Raw genomic sequence first — 23,731 nt, forward strand, 5'->3', positions numbered from 1 at the left:
AGAACATTGTTTCCTGGGATTTATTGGGAAAGCAAAATTCAGTAGTGTGGTAATGATTCAAAAATAGTTACCTTAGACTCCATCTCTCCTGGGTGACTCAGGGTTTCAGTACTGACCACGCTCCTGGCCCTGCCACCTCCCTGCATGGTCCTGCTGGGCCTCTGCCTTCACCTCCTCTCCCTGCTCATACCTGTGTACACTGCCCTGCTCTGGAAATATAACACCTGTCTGGCAGGCTGCGAGGTGAGAGAGAACTTGGTATTATCATTGTGGGGAGCTTAGGGGGAAGGAGAGACCCATCCCTGCTGCGGGTCTCCCTTGCTCTGTAAGGACGTGCTGTTGCTGCATCTGTGACCTGCTGATCTTTGTGCCCAGAGCAGACACAGCTGTTGGCTTCTGTAGGCTTAGGACCCGGCCTATGCACATGCAGTGCATTTATTAGCAAGCCTCTGCACCCCTCCATTCACTGGTATGGTCTGAAACTGCTCTTGAAGTGTTTGGAAGAAACTCTCTTCACTCTCCTTTCACACTTCTGTGTAGAAGGAGTAGATGAACTCCCCTTTGTAGCAGAAGAGAAAGGAACAGAATACAGGTGACATAGCAGGAGATCTCGGGCTTTGTATGCTGTGATGAGTGGCTGAGGGGGTTATATACCCTACCAAACTCCTTTGCTGTTTGTGCTAAGGTGCTTTTCTGTACTGTTAATGTGTGGAACATTGATTTGGTTTTTCATTTATCGGCAGGAAAACCTGCTTTTTCTTCTCCATGCTTTCCAAGCATCTTTACCATGGCTTGATGGAGGAACTGTCAGCAGAATGCTTAAGAATTTTCAGCTGGCCAAACCTGAGCAGAGTTCTTACCTTAGCAACTCATTCATCCTTTGCAGTCTATACACAAGAGGAAAAGAGAGCTGCCTCCTTGCATGTCCCTGGGATGAGTTTTCTTTGGAGCTCTAATATGTGATTATCTTCACTGCAGACTAGAAACATTATTTGTTCACTGTGTTGGGACAAAAGGAAGTAAAAATGTGTACATTGCAATCAGACATTTCAGTTCTGTATTGAGTTACTTGAGTGTTGCTATTTTGACATAAGCAATACATTGTTGCATGGGTGTGTATATGAAGTGTAGAGTTTCCTTTTGGAAGAAATTGGCACACATCCTGCTCCTTTCTGATTTAAGGTCACTAAATAAGGTACTAGAAAGAGCTATTCGTACCTGAAATGAAAAGCAAATAATGCATTAAAAAAAAAAGGGGCAGCTCCCCCTCTCTAGTAAGTATTCTGGAAGTAAGGCTGGTTTGGGGAGCTGATAGAGGTATGGGAGGTAAGACAGCACATAGGATTATTCTGGACAGACTCAGATCAGAGTCCACAGCTCCTATACTCAGAGATTTTATATTACATTTTTCTGAAGGGAATTTAAACTGAAATTAGGTATCAATTTAAAAGGATACAAAATCCTATTTGATGTGAAAGTGAAAGTGAGCTATTTGGCCACATGTCTATACTGAAGGTGGCTGCACTGGCAACCCTGTCACTGATTGCAGTACTTCAGGAACACATAACAGCACTGAGCACAGTGCAGGCTAATCATCTAAATGTTTATCTGGCTTTTTGGAATTTTTTTTTCATTATTAGTCTGCTACTGATACCTGAGTTAATGATTTTACAGCAATGCTTTCACCAGCAGGGAAGTGCTTATCCTTCTTTACGACCCAGAGTGACAAACTTTATTGACTTACATACTAGCAACAGTGGCATTTGGGTACCAGAGCCACATCTGGGGATACCATAAACAGCAAGAGTCTTCTTGGTCCCATTCCAGCCCAGGAACACGTGCTAGAAGAAGGATTTATTTGTCTTATTTCTCTGCCATTACCAGCCCTTGCAGACTTGAAGTGCTCTCTATGGTCCATCTACCCCCTCCCCAAAATGTGACCCTACAGTCTTCAGCCATCTATTTCCTTCTTCATCAGCAGGAACTGCCTGTGGCCAGGTGCTTTCCTTGGGACTCAGAGAAGCACTCAGCCAGAGCTGCCTCCCTAAACCCAAAGAGGACAGTTGCCATCTTGAATGTGGGAGTGGTAGGGGAATCCACTGCTACAGTCTCAGCCAGAGCTGCAGAAAAACCTGTCCTAAGCTTTTCCACTTGTAGCCCACCCTGCAGGTGCCTTTCTAGTTTTGCTCCACTAGACAATACTTCAGTGTAACAAATGTCAGTAATAATTGATGTCTGCACATTACAACTGAACTGGTAACATTATGGTAAAAGCAGCACTTTAGGATTTGTGAGTTCCTAGTGCTTCCCTTCCACAGGGGTGGACATTCGTAGAAACCAGATTCATCTGGCAAGTGCCAGATCCCAAACACCCTGTGAGGGGAAGCCCCCATTGTGCAGCTCCAAGGTCCATGGTTTGGTGGCCGTGGGTTTTAGTTTTAGGCTGAGAAGGCAGGTGGAGGGGCTGGCGGTGGGGAACAGGTTGGGTACAGAAACTGGGAGAACCCCATGCCTGGGAGCCAGGCCTTTGCCTAGGGTTTGCTCAGGGGCAGGTCCCGGTGGCACGGGGAGGGCTCAAGAGGGGTCTGCAGGCACCAGGGGCCTGGGCCTCCAGGACAAGGGGGGACAGGGCATTCCCAGGCCCAAAGGCCGGGAGCCTTCGGCCGGGAGAAGCGGACGCCCTGCTGCAAACACCGGCCGGCTTCTCCTCGCCGCCCAGCCTCCATGTCGGGCGCGCATAAAGAACCATGTCATGCTTCGGCGAGGAAGGGAGGGCCGGGCGGGACTGGAGCGCTCTCTGCTCTCCTATTTTCATAGAAACTGATCTGTGTACCTAGAAAATAACAGGAAGGGAAAGCGCGGGGGGGAGGCGCGGGCGGGCTGGGGAGGGAGGGGGGGGATAAGAAGATCCTGTTTTCGGTCGCTGCCCGAGGAGTAATTCGGCGGAGCCGGCTCCATATTCCCGGGGCCGCGGCGGCTGCGGCGGGGATGGAGCGGGCGGCGCGGGCGGCGTAGCCCAGCGCGCACGGGGGGGCCGCGGGCAGCGCCGCGCCCGCCGCCGCCGCGGGGCGAGGGCTCCCCGGCCGCCCCCGCCCGGCCAGCCCCGCTCCCTGGTACCGGGGGCTGCTGGGGTTGTGTCCAAGGCCTCCCCCTCCCCCGCGTACACACTCACACACACAGACACACGCACACACACACTCACACACACACACACACACACACCCCATCTCCTCCTGCCGCCGCCGCCGCCGCCGCCGCCGCCGGAGAGATCGGGGATCGCCCGCGGCCCGGCCCCGCTCCCGGCTGCGCCCCGTGCCCGGGCGCATCGCACCCCGCGGGGGCTCGCCCGGCTGCCCCCGGGGCGGCGTGCGCGGGGCGGGGGGTGCGGGAGGGCGGGGGGACACACGGCGGCTCCCACGGCGGCTCCCGATGGCTCGTCCGCGGCCCCGAGAATACAAGGCTGGAGACCTGGTGTTCGCCAAAATGAAGGGGTACCCGCACTGGCCGGCCCGGGTGAGTACCGCGGAGGGGGCGCCCGGCCCTGCGCCGCCGCCCCCCTCGCCCCGCACCGCCGGGCGGGCACGGCCGGGCCGCGGCCACGGAGCCGCCGGAGGGCCCGGCCCCGGCCCCGCCGGACGGGGGGCCGCGGTGCGCGCCCACCCCGCTATTATTGTGCATCTTTTCTTTGATCTGCAGATTTCTCCCCGGCCCCCCGGGAGGAGGAGGAGGAGGAGGAGGAGGAGGAGGGAGAGGAGGGAGAGGAGGGAGGGAGGGGGGCGAGCGCGGGCTGTACCTGGGTTGTTATCGCGGGGAGGAGGCTTGGGGAGCCGGCAGCCCTGCCCGCATGACAACGATGCTGTTTATTATACGCCCTCCCTCGCCCCGGCCCCCGGCTCCCCCGGGGGGCAGAGGGGCCCCCGCGGCCCGGGGCAGGGCAGGGGCAGCGCGGCCGCCGCCCCCGGCCCGGCGCGGCCCAGGAACCGGCGGGGACAGCGCTGCGGGCCCGGGACTTGCGGGGAAGGGGGCACGGGCTGGGGCAGGGACAGGTGTGCAGAGGGCGAGGGCCGGAGTCAGGCTGCGGGTGTCCCCGGGGCCGGTGGGCGCGGGAGGCTCAGCTCAGCTTTGTGAGTGAAGCGGGGTCTGGCTCTGTGGCAGCCCCCCAGCCCATCTGCCACCCCTCCGCACCCGCGCTTTTTGGGTGTCGGGCCTCCCGCCGCACCTTGTCCTTTAGTGGGTTGACTTTCTTTCATAGGCCTTTGTCATTTTTTGTTTTACGCTGCCATGATACAACTGAGGTGCAAAGGCATCGTGGGCATTTGGCGGTCAGATAAGGGCTGGATTGTGTTTAAACAGCCACTTCTGGTGCTGCTACAATAACGCAGGGCAGAGCTTTCTCCAGGGGATCTGTTACCGTGGCACACTTACACTGCCGGTCCCTTCCCTCCCTTTTGGTCACTGTTGTGTAAACTCGCTGAGTAACACGTGTTGTGGGAACTCTTGGCAGGCATCAACCAGTGAGTCTGTATTTACTTGTGTTCTTCAGTCTTACTGGGATGACTGGGTAGTGCTTCATGCCATCATTCTCTAGTCAAGGAAAGTTGCTGGTCTTTATAGACTGTAAAGAAGATAGTGAAGTGTTGTATGCAGGGAAACATAGAGGAGCAGGGTAAAGATGGACTGACATTTAACATTATCCTTGACAAGAGAGCCCTGGAAAAGGATGGGGGTAAGTGCTGGAAAGGTGTCCTGAGCAGAATTGAGGAGGCAGAAGTGGTGTTGAACAGCAGACACTATACAAGGAGGGAAGGCCAAAACCGCAGGCTTAAGCGAAGGTTGGTGAAAAAAGAATAGCGAGAGGATGCTAAATATCTAGAAGCCTGTAAATAAGGTGGTACATTCAATTATTCTGGCAGAGCAGACTAAAATTAGCATGCAAAAGGCCGAACATAATCAACAACGGGTTGTGGTTTTATAATTCTATCATTATACCAGTTGGTGGATATACTACCTAAAAAATGGCAATTTATGTCAGCAGAACAGCATGAGCCACTGAAAATTGACTTCTTTCCTACCTCTGTCATGGTTTAATTTACTGTGAAAATTTTAATGTGAACAGTTGAGACCATTACCACGTTGAAGCATGTTAATCCCTTTCCTTTTTGAGCCTTTGTAAAACTCCCATTTGTTTACTCAGAAGCAGAACGGGGCCTTTTGTTTTAGTGGCATTTTTTTTCCTTTCAAAAAATCATTATATGCTGTGCAGCTGGTCATAGCCTTTGACTGGGTTGCTAAATAGATATCTGAATGGCAATAATATCCAACAAAGTGCATCTTCACTTGGAAAAAACAGGTGTGCTGTTCACATTGCTCACTTCCTTTGTGCAGACTAACAGGATGTAAAGTTCAAGTGAAGACAAAGCAGTCTCTAGTTTTAACATGACTTAGCAAGTAGAGGCAGAAACTGTAGAGAGCCCAGAGTCTACCACTGAGTAGGAAGAGAGCTGTCAGGCCAGGGGATGATTGGTACTGGGTGTTAGTTCACCAGAGTGTCAAGAGGCACAGAACGTGCTCCTGTAACTTGTGGTGGGTTTGCAGACCTAATACCATCATGATATCTTATACTAAGACTTTTCTTCATCTTGGTTGCCAAGGTTTGCCTGATGCATGCTTTCTTAAGTGAAGGAAAAACCTACTGAGGGCATCAGTCTGTATTTTGTTTCTCAAAAAACGTTATTGCGTACAAGTAAGGAGAAAATAAATATTTGAGTTGAGAATGCAACTCAGATACCCTGATTAAGTGAATGCCTTTTATCCAGGGGATTCACTTGTTTCCGGATCCTTGAGTGGTTTCTAGCTACTTCTTTATTCATTATGCAATTAACGTGTTTGATCTTTGTATTCTCATAAAAACTTACATATTTCATGCTAATATAGTAGCTTAATAATAAGAGTAACAATACATTTAAATGGCAGTGTTATTGCCCCTACCAAATGGTGTTTGGCATCCCTGAGACCTTTGGCATGAATTTCCTGTCTGGGGACAAACTTCTTAAACTGTGTTTAATAAACCTGAGAAGTGTTACAGCAGGACAGAAGTGCTCTGCCTGCCCTGTAATGAAGCACACAGACATAACTGACCTGGCACAGAACCCACAGTATATTTTTGTGTGCATGGGTAGTGTCATACAGAGAAGGATCCCAGAAGCTCCAGCAGCAGCAGTGCAGAGCTGGGCCCAGCTCAGTGACTCCTGTCTCTCACTAGGTGGGCTCTCACTCATGGGCTCATCCAGCTCCATGTGGCCCAGCACAGCAGGCAAATCCAGCACAGGCAGCAGTCTCTAGTCCTACACCGTTAGCTTCCCACCCCCTCTCTTTAGAGGTATGTTGATCTAGTGTTCAGCAAGAGCAAGATCAGCAAGCCCAACTTCTATCCCTGTGAGTAAAGAGAGAGACACCGAGCAGAAAGTGCCTAGATAGTGATGATATGCCAGGGGACCACTGGAAATTTTTTTCTGATAACTGATGGTGTGTTATAGCAGTCAAACTGCATTTCAAGTTTCTTTGTGGGTTGGTCTTGAATTAATTTTAAAGGGACCAAATTTGCCACGCTTGGCCAAAGCGGTAATGGCAGATACTTGATGTCTGAAACATGTCACTTAGGTCTTATTATGTTTAAGGGCTGCTTTGCATTTTGGTATCACATTTTCCTGTGCAAAGCCAAAATTTCCTTTGGCGTGACTGGAGGACAGCAAATAGGTTTAGTGTTTAGGCCTCAAGAATTGTATTGAAGTTTAATAATAACGGTAGGTGAAATAAAGGCAACAGTTCAGTTTAACATGATTTTTTTCTTAGTCTGTGATGTCTGTTGTCTTCAGATGCTCATCAAAAATGCAGAATAAATACCAACTGGCCAGGTCATCGGTTGCTGTAGTCCAGCAAATAAGCAACTGTGTATCCAGAGTGCCTACAAAAATAGAGGGAAGATGCCATTGTGGTTAAAATGTAGAAAATAAGAATTTAGTTCATTGTACATTTTGCAGTGGTCTTTGCCTTTGAAGCACTAAATCCCCGTGTCTTACTTCCTTGTTTAAAAGACAGTTAACAACACTTTTCCCTTTAAAAAGGTGTTGTAGAGTGGAGACAAAATGTTTATGAGTTGCTTGGCTACTGCTATGATAGGAGCTGTATTAGCACACATAGACAGAAAAATCTCTCTCTTCAGATACCCTAGTTTATCTAGGATAGATGTCCTGGTTTATTGAGAAATTGCCCCTTGAATAGTCACTCAGATGAGATAAAAGGGAAAAACTAGTGGTAGATTCAGAAAGATCAATAATGGTGTTTGTTTTATGAGTGACCCTGAAGAAACAATAGGCACTTAGTTGCTGAAATTAGCTGCTGATTTAAAAATAGGAAGGAAGCTGCTAATGCAACTGTAGAGAGCAGAGAAAAAGTCTGTAATGACCTTAATAAAATAAGAACATGCCCAAATAAGTGGCCGACGCCATTATTATACAGAAATCTAGGATTGTACAGCTGGGGAGACAAGAACTGCATTTGGATAAACACAAGTAGTTTGTGGAGGGATGGTAAAGTTGGTTTAGGACAATACAAGAGATCCAAGCAGGTAAAACAACATATTTTAGTGTCAAACATATGGATGATAAAGCTGTTTAGAACATTCTGTGTTGGGAGGACAACATAGCCTTTAAAGTGTTGGTGTCACACTAACTATTATGAAGGTGCATTTACTGTCTTTGAGGGCTAATTTTCTATTTTCTGGACTCCTGTTTGTCTTGTCCCACTCTTTTCTTGCTACTCTGAATTAACACATACTTGAGTTCCAGATTTGCTAGATAGCTAACAATCCTCATATGAATGTCACTACTAAAAAGCATCTGCCAATAGCAATGGCAGAACAGTATTTGGGGCACTTCAATGTATTAGAGTTGCAAATGGATGTGAAATTCTCAGTATATTGCTTAGAGTAATACATAGTAAAAGCTGTCATTTTAATGGGAACTAGTGTCTGTGGTGGGCTGAGCATCATAAATGTAATGATTACATGATAGTTTTTAGCTGAGTGCCTATTTTTAGTATTGTTGACTATGTCCTCCATATACAAGGCATGAAAGTAAGGCACTTGAAAGTATGAACTAAACTAATTCCAGGGAAGGGTTTAAAGGTTGGCTCATCCTGTTCAGTGAAGTATGGCTGGAGCTGGTGGCTTGATTGTGGTGAAGCTGTAGGTGTAGGACCAAGGCCTATCTTCGGACATGATTTGGTAAAGTACAAGGTATATAACCAGGTACAGCTTTGGTCTGTTATAATTGCAAGTATGGCAGCTTGAAAATATCAAAATCTCAAACACATCGTAGAGAAAGATTTGACATTTTAAGTGTTTGATATTTAAAACAGACCATTTGTTTTTGTATTAGTATAAGGATATGGTAAGGTGGGTCTTTCCCTGGCAGGGTTTATCTTTTTTGGCAAAGAATGACAGACAAAAATCATATTAGATCCAGAAAACTTCAAAGGATCCATCAGGAATAGACAACAGATTTTTCTCTGTGTTTTTCTGCCAAAACTCAGTCTGCAGTCTTTTGAGCTTTTCTCTTTGGCCATTTGGGACCTGTCCAGTCCTTCACCATGTGCTTTTCTCCTTTTTCCCGTTCGGTTGCTCCGGTTTATGACCTCACTTTTGCCGTGTTACTAAATATGAGTCTCCTGTGACTTCTGCTTTACCAACTCAGGACTTCGTCAGTCTCTCTCCCTTTTTAATTATGTGCCTCACTCATACATCAGTCCTCAGAGATCTGCAAGCAATTTTTCGTGGCAGTCTCTGTTTGTTCCTTTCTGAGATGAGACATGATTTGCTGATTACTGCAAAGGTCTGTCTTATCCTGGGAACTGATGGTGAGGTCGTGGCTTCTTCAGGGAGCACTCCCATGACTTCTGGTGTGGTGCATCAGAAAAGAGCACATTGAAGGCAGTGAGTCCTTTATAGAATTATTTTTGCTTTCTAAACCTTCTGCACCAGGTTGACACATGTTGCCTAGACAGCATTTAAACTGTTATTTGCAGATACCTGGTCATATTCTAGAGTAAGTGTGAGTGCCTTTTCAATGATTTCACCAGCTCATTGAGTACTAATTCCTTCATTTCCTAAAACAAAAATAGCAGGAGTGAAGCATGAATTCTCCCAGTGTTCGGAAAGTAGGGAACTTCAGCAGCTGATGGTTCTTCTCTGTCCCCCTGCATTCAGTCTTAAGTGTGAATTAAAAAAAGATTTCATCTGAGGATTGTAGCATAAAATGTCATAATTTTTATATGTAAAGTTGAACCATAGCTTATGGTAAAACCTTTCCAGTTGCTCTTGTTTGGCAAATGAATCATTTTGGGGCCAAGATGTTCTATGTTTGTTGTTAGCACGGCAGGGGTATATGGGAAAACATCTTTAAAATTGAGTTCTTTAAATCTCTCTGTTGTTTTTTTCCCTCTTTAATTAGTTTAAATAATTAGCCCCAAATGTGCAAGTCCAATCTTTTTGTATAAATGACAATAGATGAATACATTTTCTCCTGCAGTGTCACAATTTTAAGTCCAAATGAAGCTAACCCAGAATGAAGACAGTTGTCTCACAAGTTTTGAGGCAATAAGCAGCTGAAGTTTTTCATACCCTTACTGTACAGACTTTTAAAAAAGAATTTTCCTTGTTATTTTGAAGCCACTGAATAATTTTCATCAGCTGATCTCATGGAAATCATTGGATACATGTTTTGGCTGGAGGAAGGGCACCCCTTTCAATGAAGTCTGTAGCCTGTCAAGTCACTCTGTATATTCCTGCTACAAAAAGATAGGAGAAATATTAGTTTCCCCTTCATTAGTTGACAGATCTCTTCTTTTTATTATTGGGTAAAGAATACTTTTAGGACCCCCAACTGGAACGAATTTTTTGTAGATAGGAAAATGAGGACTGAGTTTTCAGTCTTGACTCTTCGTTTCCTGATTTTTCCCATCATAATAATGCATTAACAAGTCCTCCTGCATTTAGGGTAATAAAAATCTTATAAGCAAGTGGTTGCTGACAGTAAGTATATATAATTGTCATTTGAGGATAGATGAAAGGATTTCCTGATGATGCTGGAGAAGTGATGACAATGTGGAGAGGTTGGACATTTTAACTGTTTGAAATGGTGGTGTCTGAGCAGTAGAGACCTTTCCACTGCGTACTTGAGAGACAGAAGGGAGAAGGAGCCTGCCTGAGGCCTCTCGGTAATACTGTAATTTGAGTGATAAATATAGCAACAAACACTGGAAAGTAGTTTGTGTGGAGCAGGCAGGAAGAGGTCCTGGAGCCAGCTTTTTAAAGGTGTTAGGAATTAGCTGAACACCAGTACTTTCCTGTTTCTTTGGGTACCTTGGTACAAGTCTGCCCCTGTGTCATCTGTATCTCTGATAGGTACGTGTGTGTGTACACATCCCTGTTCTGTGCACAGGTACACACACTGCCATGGAAAAGATTAGATGCTTCAAACAGGAGCAGCACATTGCCATGGTAGGACATCAGTTGACTCTGGACTCCAACAGGGGCAGCATCACCAGAGAAAGGCCCAGTATTTCGGCTGAAGCACAACAGGAGCAACAAGAATGAACAGTTATTTGAAAGATTCCAAGAAATATTTGGCAAACGAGAGTATCATGAGGTAAAGCTTCTAAAACTTAAAGAAGGAAACAGATCCTTGCTTCCTCCTCTTGGGAAGGTCTCTGCAGTACTGGCTTTGCACATCTGAGATTGTTTCATTCATTTGTGTAGCAGCCAGTTCTAAACCTGATACCAAAACTGGATATAAACTGCAGATTCATTTCCAGTTTTCCTTTCTTCTACTCAGACTGTTTGATATGACAGGCTTGATAATACTTTTGCCTGAAGGGTATATGAGACCTGGCCTTGGGGGTTGGTTTTGTTTGTTTGTTTATATTAATTTTTTGCTCTAGAAAACAAAAGGAAGGTAAGAAATGTGAGTAAATACTGCAGCATCTTAACAAAACAGTGAAGTTCCCATGTTATGATGTAGTTCCTGTTGCCACGCTCTGAAGTTCCCCATCCTTCAAATGGTTTCAGGTCAACCCAAATATTATCCTTGGCATCATTGCTGCTCCAAAAAGACACATAATGTCCTTGAATTTCAGAAGGATGTTATCTCTGCCTCCTGGCCTTTTGTAAAGCCCTGCTGAAATCTGAAAATGCCTTCAGAGTCAACATAAAGGGAGGAGATGAGGTTGTACTGTGCTCCAGGCATCACAGAGCCCAACAATAAAAAGGACAGGTGTACATAGACTTTGGTCTCTGCCTTAGAAAAGTACATTTAAATCTCTCAGCTTTCCATTAGCAGACTGAAAGGTTAATTAGCATACATCTGTAGCCCCCACAATGCAAACTGGAAACAACTGTTTATTTTGCCTTGCAGCAACATGTGAAAAACCTAGAGAGAGGCTGTTTGCCAGCTCTGGTTTGGCTGCTTGAATAGAAGACATAATGTAACAAAGGGGGGGGAACAGGCAAGGAATATCATACACCAAAGAATTTCTTTAAGACCATCAGTTAACAAACCATCCTACCTTCAAGAGAGAAAATAGGGCCAGGGAGGAAGGAAAAAATTCCAGACTGCAGGGACCTTACAAGTATCACTGTGGTATCACCGATGTCCACTAGGAAACAGTGTGTCAGCCTTTAAAGTCGGTAACTTTGTTCTCCTTGGGCTTGGAAGGCACCTACCTGTAAAGCCACTTACAACCCAGAGAATAAAACCACACTGAGGCAACGAGTAGAAGAAACTTTTAAGTCTGGGAGAGCTCAAGAGACAATTGCACAATAATGCAAACCTTTTCTGGGAATCAATCCCATATCAGACTGGATTACTAAATGTACTAAATATAAGTACATATTGAAACTTAATAATAACATAGGGAGTGACCTCACAGAGATGTGTAGCATCAGTCTGGAGATGCAATCCAGGTGGGAGAAGTAGGAAAGTACAGCTAGAGGAGCAAATGCTATCATTGCAAAGAACGATTCTGTAGCTGCTGTTACTCCCTTGATATGTTGATGTGTTTTGCATCCAAAGTCATTAAATTAAAGCAGCTTTTTTTTGCTAGTTTTATTTCAGCTCTACAGATCTTATATTTTACAGTGTGAAAGGGATACTCTGAACCCCTTCTTTTAATTCCTGAAGGATGGGCCATTTTCCTCATCTGGAATCTCTTCCACATGAAGAAAACAAGAATCCAGGTCTCTCTTCCTGGCTGTTAACCCTAGTCTCTAACCTATTGTTTGGTAACTAGGAGGCAGTTCCTCCAGCTTCTCCACCACTTATCCTTTGGGAAAAGTTTAGATGTAGGGCACTTATGGGTCACTTTTTCTATGGCACTATCAGTATCTTCCCTTGCAGCAGCTGTGGGGTGGGAACAAGGGAGGGAGGCACTGATGGAGGAGTGTTTGGATTATCATGGGCCATGGGTTGGCTGTCCTGACAAAGCAATGTCAGGTGATGCCAGAAAGCAGTTGTGTTGAAAGGAGGTTTGTATCCTTCCCTCTCTTGAGTTTGGCCTTTCTCTTTCCTGCTCTTTGTACAGAGACCACCCAAGCATGATGGGGCTATGGGGGGGCTCCAGAGCCAGCAGACATGGAAGGGTGTGTTTTGCACCCCACTGCAAAAGTGAAGCTGTCCATGCATGGCCTGCCTTCATTCCTTGGGATAGAATTTGTTACTCAACCCTGTATGTAAATCAATCCCGCCAGTCCCACTGATTACTTTTGGTGTGTGCATTGCCCTAAATATCTGTATTTTTCTTTAGCTTCCTACAGCATGTTCCCCAGCCTGTATGGCCATGTCCTGCACAGAGCCTGGGTCACCCTCCTGGATGCAGTTGTACCATGTGGGGTTCTCTGCCTGCTCCCTGGCAGGACCTGTGTTTGTATGTGGGGATTGCTGCAGATTGCCTTGACCTTTGCAGCACGTTGGTTGTTCAAATGTATCTTGTGGTCCACTGCTGGCTTCCCGTACTATTGCCTCTTCCAGCTTTCTCTCTCTTACATTGCCAGTCTTTTTTCCCAGATGTATTAGCCTTTTCCTTTTACAGACTGAGTGTCAGTTTACTTGCGGCTCGTATTTCTCACAGACCCAGGACTGTGAGTCAGTTGTCATTGGGTTTACAATCACTGCGTGTGGGGAACTGACTGCCTGTTTCTGCATACACACCTACAAGCATAAAAGACTGTCTTTGCCTGAATATCTGCAAAGGTTCCCATCTTGCTGTCCCAAATGCCTCTTCCAGAACATGGGAAAAGGTGTTAAGGGAGGCAGATCCTAGCGGGGAATACACCTAAGCAAGGCATCTCATGCTAGGCATTGTGTCCTACTGCACTGGCATTTTTTTATCATCTTTTTCTTAAACTAATTAGTTGCTAGTTGGTTTTCAGCCCAGATGTCACAGTTTCCATCTGAGCCAGTGTAAATTTGTATTTCTGTAAGGATTTCTTCAGACACTATTATCTGGAATCCAATTAAGTAGTGTTCATTCAGGATTAATCACATATGGAAGTGTTTGCAGAACTGAGGTTCCTGTGTTCTTAGCAATGCACCATTACTGCTGTGTTTCATGATCCCCCAGGAGGCACAGGCTTGGGCATTTCATGTGTTCTAGGAGTAACCCTGCACAGATCCTCTGCATGGCTGGAGGCTTTCTGTCCTGGTTGTTATGGAACAGCAGAAGGAAGATGATACCTATCCCATTAGTTTGCTCTCTAAAGACCATGTCCCAAAGGCAACGGATGAGTTCAACTGCATAAAGATTCCTTGATTTCAATAAAACTGCTTACATGTGTGCTGCCGTGCCTGTAGAAACATAAAGTAGGACCAGAGCCTAAGGGAGAAGGCAGACATTCATCTTAGAAAAGAAAAAAATAAAAGATGACATTCCTTACTGCAGTGCCTCTCCAAATACCAGGGCTTTTGAAAGACACTAGTGGTGCAGCAAACTCAAAAGATAATTCTTTTCATATGGTGTCTGCATCAGGTGACTTGCATATGTGCACATTTTCAGGTACCCCTTTTGCTGCTTTTTATCAGGAGTTCTTTTTCAAAATCTTGCTCTTGTGAAAATTTTATTTTTCTTTGTCACAGTCAGTATTTCTATCACAGCTTGTAGAAGAGGGTAGTATTGAGTTAATAAAGTTATTAAGCCTTGAGGTTAGAATTTTAATTTATGCAAAGATATATCACCAGTAATAAGCTTGTTCTATCTGTTAATATTTTGTTTTATTTGCATTTATTTGAGAGACTCTGCTTGGGAGCTTTTTATTGTTTTTAAGGTAGTGGGTCAGTTTTGTGAACAGAATTTTTGAATTGGTACTTCTGGTAAAATGACAAGAACTCCTTGTTAAAAGATGAAAACAGATTAGAGAAGATATGTTTGTCAGACGGGGCTTTTCAGCATTAAAATGCTGTGAATGTTTTCTCCTTATCTTTTAGAAGATGCTTTATGCCATCTCCTGCCTTACAAATGAATGGATTCACCTGTGTATATAATTGCCATGTTATTGTGCTGGCTGGGATCTGATCATACAAAGACAATGGCTTTGTTTATGCTGCCAAACTGTATGCCCAGCTGTGCTTGCATGATCAAGCCTCTAGCTGTTAACTTTCTAGAAGCCCATAATAATAAAGATTTTAGTGGCAATATGTTCAGAAGAAATGCCAGCTTCTTTAGCAGATGTGGGAGCAAAAAGAACGATTTTTTACTGAGAAGCTTATACTTTTTCTGAAACATTTGCTGCTGGATGATGGTATTAGTTTACTTGTTTGTCAAATGTCAGCAATGCAGCAACCTGGTATAATGAGAGGGGTGTCAGGGTGGGTGCCAAGGCAGATTTATTGAAAAGGATGACATTGTGAGTGCCACATGTGAGGCTGAATTGAGGATCTTGACAGGTAAAAGCAGTGTGAGCTAAAACTCTTTGGTTGTGGAGCATGGATTGGACACATCATGTGTCATCACCAATGCATTAAAAAGTAAAGGCAAGTGACAGAATTAAAATTTTGAATACTGACTGAAAGGCTTTTGGTTTGTGAGGTGTATATAAACACTCAGTCTGGATACCAAGATAAATGTATATGTGCAGTGTTCCCTAATGTTCTTTCTAGCTCCAAATATGTGTATCACTAACCAAGTCCTCTTTTATTTCTAATTGTCTTTTCCCATTGATTTGCACAATATGGGTTAGAATAATATGCTGTTTCTTTACAGTTGCTTTTTAAAACAAAATGGTAACCTTTTAAAACATGCTCAGTATGGAGGCCATTCCTGATTCATAGGTGAAGTGTTTTAAAGATTTAGTATTAATGTATGTGGGAAAATAGCTAGTACAGTTCCACATGTGTAATTTGTTCCTTGACAGTCTGTATCCTTAAAATTAATCTTCTGGTTGCCTCTTCAGGTCTGGTATAGAAATGAGAAACAGTGATGGCCAGAAGTCTTTGGTCTTGTTTAGAGAAGGAAAGTTAGAGAAAATCAGAGGAAGAAGGAAGATTCTGGAGTAAACTTTGTGACATCTGTAACGTAACTGCAGCTCAGTTACTAGGTTTTGTAGGTCACTTGTGATCGTGGCAACTCAATATTCTGAGAGGTTATTTGAGAGTAATAAAAACCAGTTACATATGCGCCATATATCTCTTCAACTTAACATACTGGATGGGAAGAAAGGATGTTAAAAAGTAACTCTTCATTCTACAAGTATACAAACACGTAGGCAACTTCAAGCCCATGATTAATCCATGTGAATTAAAAGAGAGTACTCACATGCCTGAAACTCATATTTAGAGGTTTTGATGGTAAATACATTCTTAATAATAATGGGCTGCCACCCTAGCAAATCTGGTCACTACCATATTCATCTTGTCTCTGACATTAATGCCACTTACATCTCTAAAAATACATCTTTTTGTCTTTCATGTTTTCATTTGAGTTATTTTTTTCCTAACATGGTTTAGTAATTAGGGTTTAAGTTCATAGTTCTGCATGTACATAATGGAGTGCTTTGTATATTTTAACATAAAGACTTTCATCCCTGCTTGAGATTTATTTTTTTTTTTTAAGGAAAATGTTCATTTTAATAAATAAGGTTGTTAATCTTTTGGGGACTATCTAAGTAAATTTCAGGAACATTACATTTTGGGTCAAAACTAAATGAAAACTCTCATTCCAAGCTTTTGGAAACAGAAAAACAGGCAGGTGGGGAGGGGTATGACTTGGCTTGGAAAAACTTGTTCCTGAGTCTCTTTAGGCAGACAGATTAAAATTCCTAAGAGTTTAACGTAGACTGAGGGACTTTGCAAAGAAGGTATTTGACACTGTAATGACAGCTCCTGGAAATCTGAGCAGAGGTTGAAAGGAAACCCAGTAAAAATATCGGAGTTGGGTCCAAGTGCTGCACAGAGACCACTGTGAATCTCTTTTCATTGCACAGTTTTAGCAGCCCAATTGACACAGGCAAAAGTTTCATCTTAGCAAAAGTCTTTGTGTTTAATTGATGGTTTGTGCTGTAGCTAAGGGTGTGGAGCAATGGAAGCAATTATTTACAGACAGTTGTTAGGTTTTTCGTGCCCATAAGACACTGAGCCTTTCTGCAGGTACAAGTTCGTGGTTTGTCAGCAGAGGAAACAGGAAAGCCTGCCTTTGCAAAATGATTGCAAATCACTCCATTTCATTGCCTTTGCAATTAGATTTCATTGCTTCTTGTTCCCCCCAGATTGAAACCGTGGTGTTGTCGTACATGTTATTTGCATCACAACAAAATAATTGGCCTGTGTGTGGGTGATGCTCCATGATTAGACTTATCCCATAGCCCCAAAGCACAGACTGAGGCCTCTGCCCTGCTCAAGAGTCCCAGTCCACCACCTTCACTTGAGCACCCTAAGTGCTGTGATTTGGTGCTCTGGGCCTACCTGTGCTTCTGCAGTCCCCAGCATCAGGCTGGAGTGTCACCTCCACCAGAGTTGGTGCCTGCAGAAGATCCTGTTTGTGTGGCTGCTGTGCTGTGTACACAGCTCAGCTGGTGCAGATGCCTGAGCCTGCACACAGGTGGGTAGGTAATAGGGTAAATTAGTTCATGATCCTGTGAGACAGAAGTTTATGTTTGAAGTAGTTGCTTAAATCCTGCAAATAGATGTTCTGGTGTGAACATATTAAGACCACGAGTCTTTATATTCTGTGGGTCCACAGAGAGCAGCATAATGAAGAGAAATACATGCTTGGCTGTGTCTCCATTCCCTCTAGAGGACTGGTAGGACGCTTGTACTCTCATCTCTTCTGCTGCACCCAAACTCAGAGGGTTGCAGGACACTAAAAATATGTTTTCAGGGACAAAAATTTTTTGTACTTTTCCCAGGTAACAGTAAGCATTTTTCATATGCAGGCACTTGTTCAGTGGCCAGGAGTGTTTCAGTCCCCTGATATATCCCTCAGCTGCAACTGACTGAGAGAGAACAGGTCACAGAGGAGACAAGCAGGAAGGTTTTCTGTACCCAAAGGCCCAGATAATAGTGGAACCTCCAGAGTCTCCAGCTTGAATCCTCCTTAGCAGGAGCCCGTGGGCTGCAGCAGGTGAAGCACTTGTGAACACTGTTCCCTTCTTTGTCCCTAGTGCGTGTGTGTGTCCACCCTGTCCAAACTGGAGCGTGTGTTCTGGGACCTGCCATCTCCATCGATCACGTTTCCTTACCCAAAACAATTTTAGCCACAAGCTGTAGTGTCAACAGGGTTTTGTGTATTTTGTGGGAAGCTGGACCAAATACTGCACAGGGAGGCTGTGCATTCTTCAGCCTGGAAATATTGTGTCGATCCTGTTTTTTTAACTGACTTTTTGGGGAAGTAAATTACATTGGAAAAGAAATGGTAAATTAAGCCAGCCAAGTCTAAGAGACTGCAATCTTCCAGAAATTTGCTTACCTTTTGACTTTAAGTGTGCCAATATGAGTACAAGGACTAGCAACACTTCTTTTAATAAAAGCTTGGACAGTGGAATATGGAGCGTTCGATATGTGGAACAAATGAGCCTTAAGTATAAATTTGCCTGTGTGTAGTTGACCAAACGTCAACACTCTAGGCCAGCTGCATCTAATTGAAAAGGTTTTGATCAAGTTAACTGGCCAAAAAATCCTGCCTCATGAATATAACATTCTTAAAAACAAACAAAATCAATGAAATAGTAAAATTCTAGTGTAAATATTGGAAGGCCAAAAAATATTCTGCAATCTAAAGAGTTCTTATACCATCCATCCACTTCTTCTAGCAGATGAGATGCAGAAGGTGGCAGGGTTTATCTCAGCACTTTGGGGAGGAAGATGATATGACTTTTCATGTCCCTTTGGCTTATAAGAAGAGAGTGGCAGGACAGAAATACATGTTTGTGAATGTCCAGTCCCTAAAATTTCTCATTTATTGGTGTCTTTAATGGTTAATTAGTTTTTATTTGCTGTATATCTTCCAAACACATTTTTATGTGCATTTCTTGCACACTTGTATATTTCAAGACAAAAATATTTGTGCTAAGATGCTAAAGGATAAGCAAATTTTGTCATCAGAAACTGCTTTCATTTGGTGTTAGTGAGCTCACTCTGGTTTGCTTGAGTGGACAAATATTGCAAACAGTATTTTGATATCTGAGAAATAATTCAGACAAAGGAGAATCAAGCTTCACTGTGCTTAAAGGGAAGAAAAGTAAATGCTAAATGCCTCAGAACTGGCAATATTTGTTTAAAATAAACAACATCTCCCCACCCATACACAAATAAAAAGTAATTCTGCGAGCCATGAAACTTAAGAAGTTTATTTTTCTCTGGCTTGCCTTTATGTGGATTTCCTAGTGTCTGATGTTTTGGTTGAGCCTGCACTGCAAGCTGTCTCTCAGCATATGGACTAGTCTGCCCATCTTCTGTTGGACAGCCTATTTATCACAAAACATGGGGAAACTTAATATCTCTTTGGCCTTTCTCCTTTTCTCTGGTTTGGCAAAATTGTCTGATGTGTCCCTGAGTTATTGCAGGTAAAAGTCAGACTGAGAATACTGTGATCACATCCTTTTCTTTCCTTAGGGAACAGACCAGGAAAAAAAGAATCCCAGTGGTAGCACCATTGCTTCACTCACAGTGGCAGGGAAACACTTTGTTTGGAGAACATGGAGCATTTTTTGCAGCAGTCTGACTTTGGGGTGTGCTCCCTGGGAGGATTACAGTTTGGTAACCTGAAATGCAACTTGAAACAGAGCTTGAAATATGTGTTGCTAGTAATACCTCTCATTTTAGCAGTGGACCTCAAGTGCTTTATAGGGAGAACAGTCCCATAGTCCCTGTTCATAAGAATGAGACTGAAGGGGATGCAGTGATGAGGGCAAGGTCATCCCAGAGGCCAGTAGAGATAGGACTAGTCTTTGTGTTCCCTGAGTCTCCTCCTCTGACAGTCTTCTGTCCACCAGCCCCAAAAGTGCACAGAGGACTTGAATCACGTGAATAGATCAGTTATCTACAAAGTCATGCATATAGATACCAGTCACGCAGAACTAAGCTTTGGCCCCATTTTCATATGGGAGATTAAAGCAGCTCTGCTGAAAGTGTATTTCAACTTTCTGTCTTAAAAATATGCTGCTAATTAGGGATGTAAAGGGGCTGAACTCAGCTGCAAGACTGCTGATCTTTGCTAGTGAGACACTGCTGCCAGCATTGTTTGGACTCCAACTAACCCTTCATTGTCTTCTATCTCGTTGAGGTCCTGAGCATGCACAGAAAAAAAAAAAAAGGAGGATTGATGTCTTTATATTGTCATTTCTGGCTGTTTGTAGGATACCCTTCAGCCATTTTCAGCAGTGCTCAAAAGCATGCTCTGCTGTTTTTAATCTTGTTTTGCTTTTTGTTTTTGCTGGTGGCACTCTTCCATGCCCAGAGACTTTTTTAATTTTTACTTTTGTAGCTGTGCAATTCCACCTTATTAAGTTGGATTCTGCTTCTAGTCTCACCGTTCACAGGGTTATCTTTTTTAATGGGTGAAAAAGTGCATATGCCAGCATTCCACACTAGGAGTTCAGGTATGTGATGTACATTGGGGAGTTGTGCTCTGCTTCAAATATCAGCCCTGATAAATGAGAAAAAGTCAGCAGTCTCCAATCAGCTTTAGTTGGATTGCTCTTCAATTTAAGTGCTACAGAATCTGAGTCACAGTTTTTAGCTTGAAGCAGGTTGGATTTTTTTTTTTTTTTTTTACATTTTAGGATCCTCTTGGGGGAAAAAAAAATTAATATTTTACATTTTGCAGAACAGTTTTTTAAATAATGGTTTAGAGAAAATACTGCCATAGTGCTGACTTCCAGTAGCATTAGCTATTAAAAAGCGTATTAAATCCATTGGAATAAAAACGTTGCAGAAAAGCAAAATATCCTATTTTAATAATGGATTTTGAAGAGTATTGCTTTTATCCATCTAGAGTTCTGCTAATAAGCTAACTGCAAAAGATCAAGCTGCTTGCATGTGTTGGGCAATAATAAGCAACTTGAACCTCTTTCCAGCAAAAATACTATAGGCCTTTGCTCAACTGCTGTGCAGTGACTCCAGGGATTTCAGTGGGAGATACTGATCTCGGCAATGCCTCTGTGTGCTTTTGCCAATCAAAGGCATTTACAGTATGTCAAAACCATCAGTGATTACTGCTCTGCAGCTTTAATTCTCTCTTTTTGCAAAATAAAAGGACTTGTTCTTGCGGTTTCTGTGCCCACATAAGCATCTCTGCATGCTGATGTAAAGTTTTTCTTTTCTGTACATGGGGACCTGATCGGTATTTCTGCATAATACCCTTTTTATTTCAGTGTAAAATTCTGTTGGAACGTAACAGAACAGAGTCTGGTCTGAAAGCCACCCTTACAGCCTGGCATTCCTGCTCCTGAACAGCAGCTTATCCACAGCACAGAGATTTTGTGATGCCATTCAACATGACACCTGCTGCCCCTTCAAGTGGAAGGAGACACATCTGGGATGCCCTTCTGGCTTGGTGGGCAGAGCTGCCCCTTCCTCCACTGCTGCAGTAACATCAGCCTCCCCAGAAAGCTGCTGTGCCCAGAACAACAGAGACAAAGCCCTGCCGGTTTCTCCGTGTCTCAGAGAGACATGTTTCCCATTTTGCAGGGAATGTAGAGCTCTGCAGAGCAGAACACCCGGGAGGGGGTGCAGCTTCCTCTGTTTCTGCACCAGCCCTCCCAGGGAGCTCCTCCGCCTGTCAGGAATATGCCACGTTATCCCACAGGCAGGCACGGGGATGATTTGTGCTTCTGGGAGTCACTGTTGTCGTCCTTCTCGCTGGGCTATGGCTCTGCAGCGCCAGTCCAGCCCACCCAGCCAGCGCCTTTCTCCCCAGGGTCCTTAACCTCATGGCAACCGAGAAGGGAGCGGTGCAATGTGAGTGCTGCCAAACCCAGCCCGTGACAGCCAGCGGGAAATACTCCCTGAGAAGTCAGCAATTACTCAGCACCACCGAGAGCAAAATATTCGGGCTGCATATACATCCTAGCCTGTAAGCTGTGATGTAAGGATCCTGAAGGATTTCTTGCTTGCATGCTGGTAGACCCTAGCAACACCGTTTGATAAAGCCCTGCTCTGACTTGAGAGGTCCAGTGAATTTTCTGTTCTGTGTTCTTGACCCTAGAAGCCTGGCATTTGTTTACTGAAAAAAAAAAAAACAACCACAGTTACATCTTTAAAGCTGCTGCTTGTTTGGCAAACAAATGCTGGGCAGTGCAGCTCTGCTGAGGTTGTGCAAAAAGAAAGCAATTGTTATTCATTAAGCAGATGACAGCAACGGGAGCTAAGGGGATAAAACTCGAAATCTGAAACCACCTGCTTTAATTTTAGCCATAATTGAAGCGGCTGCCCGTGGTGTGGCTGATGCACGTATCAGATTTGCACGCCATGCGCTGCTCTCGCTGATTTCTGTGGCAGCTCCAGCCCACTGTCTGCTCTGGTTCAGGAGGGGAGGGAGCTCCTGTTTGATTGCAGGTTATAACGGGTACTTTAGAATCTGTTTGTTTCCTTCCAGGAGCAAAATGCAGTCGCAGTCTGATCTCTGATACACAGATGCTTTAGTCATTAGTGAGGTTTCTGTGACTGCAACACTGTGTCCTAGTATGGGTGCACTTCTCTCTTTTGTTCCTGGTTTGAAGCAGCGATGCTTTTCTTGCTCTTGTGCTCATGCGCTCGCTCTCTTTCTCTCTCCCTCCTCCTTCTCTCTGTCTGTCTTTGATCTTGCTGATATGGGGGAAAATATTGGATCCAAATCTGCAGCATATTTAACCAAAACATCTTGTAGAATGGGAATAAATTGTGACTGAGTGCAGCACCAAGAGGCTGCAGTATGGTTGCTTGTACTGCTTGCTTTCTGCTACAACAAAGCAGCAGCAATCATCTTGGAGTGCTGGGGTTGTTCTGCAGCTAAACAAGCACTTAGGGACTTCACATTCACAGAGGGCTAAGGTGGCTTCTCTGGGAATGGGTGGACTGTACAAAGCTCTCCTCTCAGTCTCTAATGCAGGGATTTGCCTGAAACAGGTAAAAAGGAAAGAGATCTTTCCTAATGGCAGAGAGGGTCTCATCCTTCCCTGTATTCCCTGGAGTTTTTGCCACAGAGCTAAATGGTCCTAAGATAACACCATCGCTCCATATCCAACCTTGTCACAGCACTAGCAACTTAAGCTTGAGAGCTGGGCAGCTCACAACAGCATCAGTGAAGGCAGGAAAAATCTTGACCTCAGTTGGAGAGTGAAATGTTAGAGTGGGAGCAGTAACAGTTTATCCTTGAGCTGTTTAGTGCAGATTTATACTGCATGTATTTGTATGTGTATGCCAACTCTCAAAAGCTATGAAAAGCTTTTTTATGGTTTCCTGTGATGAGACATAGTCAGAGGGGATACTTGGATGAATAAAGAAATATGCCGAGAAGGTGAGCTACGTGACAGATGTGTGTGCTGTCCTTTGTTGATTTGGTGCTGCTCCTTAGTATTAAGTGCTGGGAATAAGACAGGAGGCTTAACTCCACTTGGGATATCACTTAGGAGAAGATCCTCACTGCTCTGGAGCATAGCACGTTGTGTGATGTAAGATCCCCATTCCCTTCTGATCAGCATTCCCTACTAAGCATGTCTTCATTCCTCCCCTTTACTGATCATTTACAGCTGTTCACTTTATTTCATGAGAAATTCTGAAAGGGCTGAGGCAGTAACTGGACTGTGCTGCTCTGTAATTCAGCCCAGAGCTGGCACCATGTTTCACGTGGCCAAATGAGATTTGCACTCAAGTCCCAGCAGACACTGTTCATCTCAGTCAAAGGAGTCCACATTTTTCTGGGATCTGGTATCTGGATATCTTCTTGTTGTAATAAAGAGGAGGATGGCTATGGCATCCAGACACTAGAGGTGTGTTACCCCTCTACTTGGTAAACTGCCAGCACAGCCTTTTTTGGTCTGACACGTAGATACTTCCATCTTTCAGGAGGCATGAAATGTTTTGCAGAGTGGGACATGTTGGTGTTTTTCCCCTGCGGTCTTTTTGTCACTCTTATAGTCTAATACCTGTATGTAAATCATGAAATAGTGAGCAAATAGCAGCATTATAGGCACTTACTTAAAAGACAACTA

The 23,731-nt window shown here is 44.2% G+C and overlaps 1 protein-coding gene across 1 annotated transcript in view; it reads left to right on the forward strand.

The window, feature by feature from the left end:
• Positions 1–3,390: 3,390 nt before the first annotated feature.
• The window catches only part of LOC108492561 (hepatoma-derived growth factor-related protein 3), a 37,474-nt gene continuing 17,133 nt past the window's right edge, over positions 3,391–23,731 (forward strand). Inside the window, exon 1 of the mRNA XM_017805015.1 lies at positions 3,391–3,513. Coding sequence (XP_017660504.1) covers positions 3,430–3,513 — 84 coding nt within the window. The 5' untranslated portion in view covers positions 3,391–3,429. The remainder of the gene's footprint in view (positions 3,514–23,731) is intronic.

Source organism: Lepidothrix coronata, unplaced genomic scaffold, assembly GCF_001604755.1.
Source record: "Lepidothrix coronata isolate B3197 unplaced genomic scaffold, Lepidothrix_coronata-1.0 Scaffold11, whole genome shotgun sequence".
Lineage (NCBI taxonomy): Eukaryota > Metazoa > Chordata > Aves > Passeriformes > Pipridae > Lepidothrix > Lepidothrix coronata.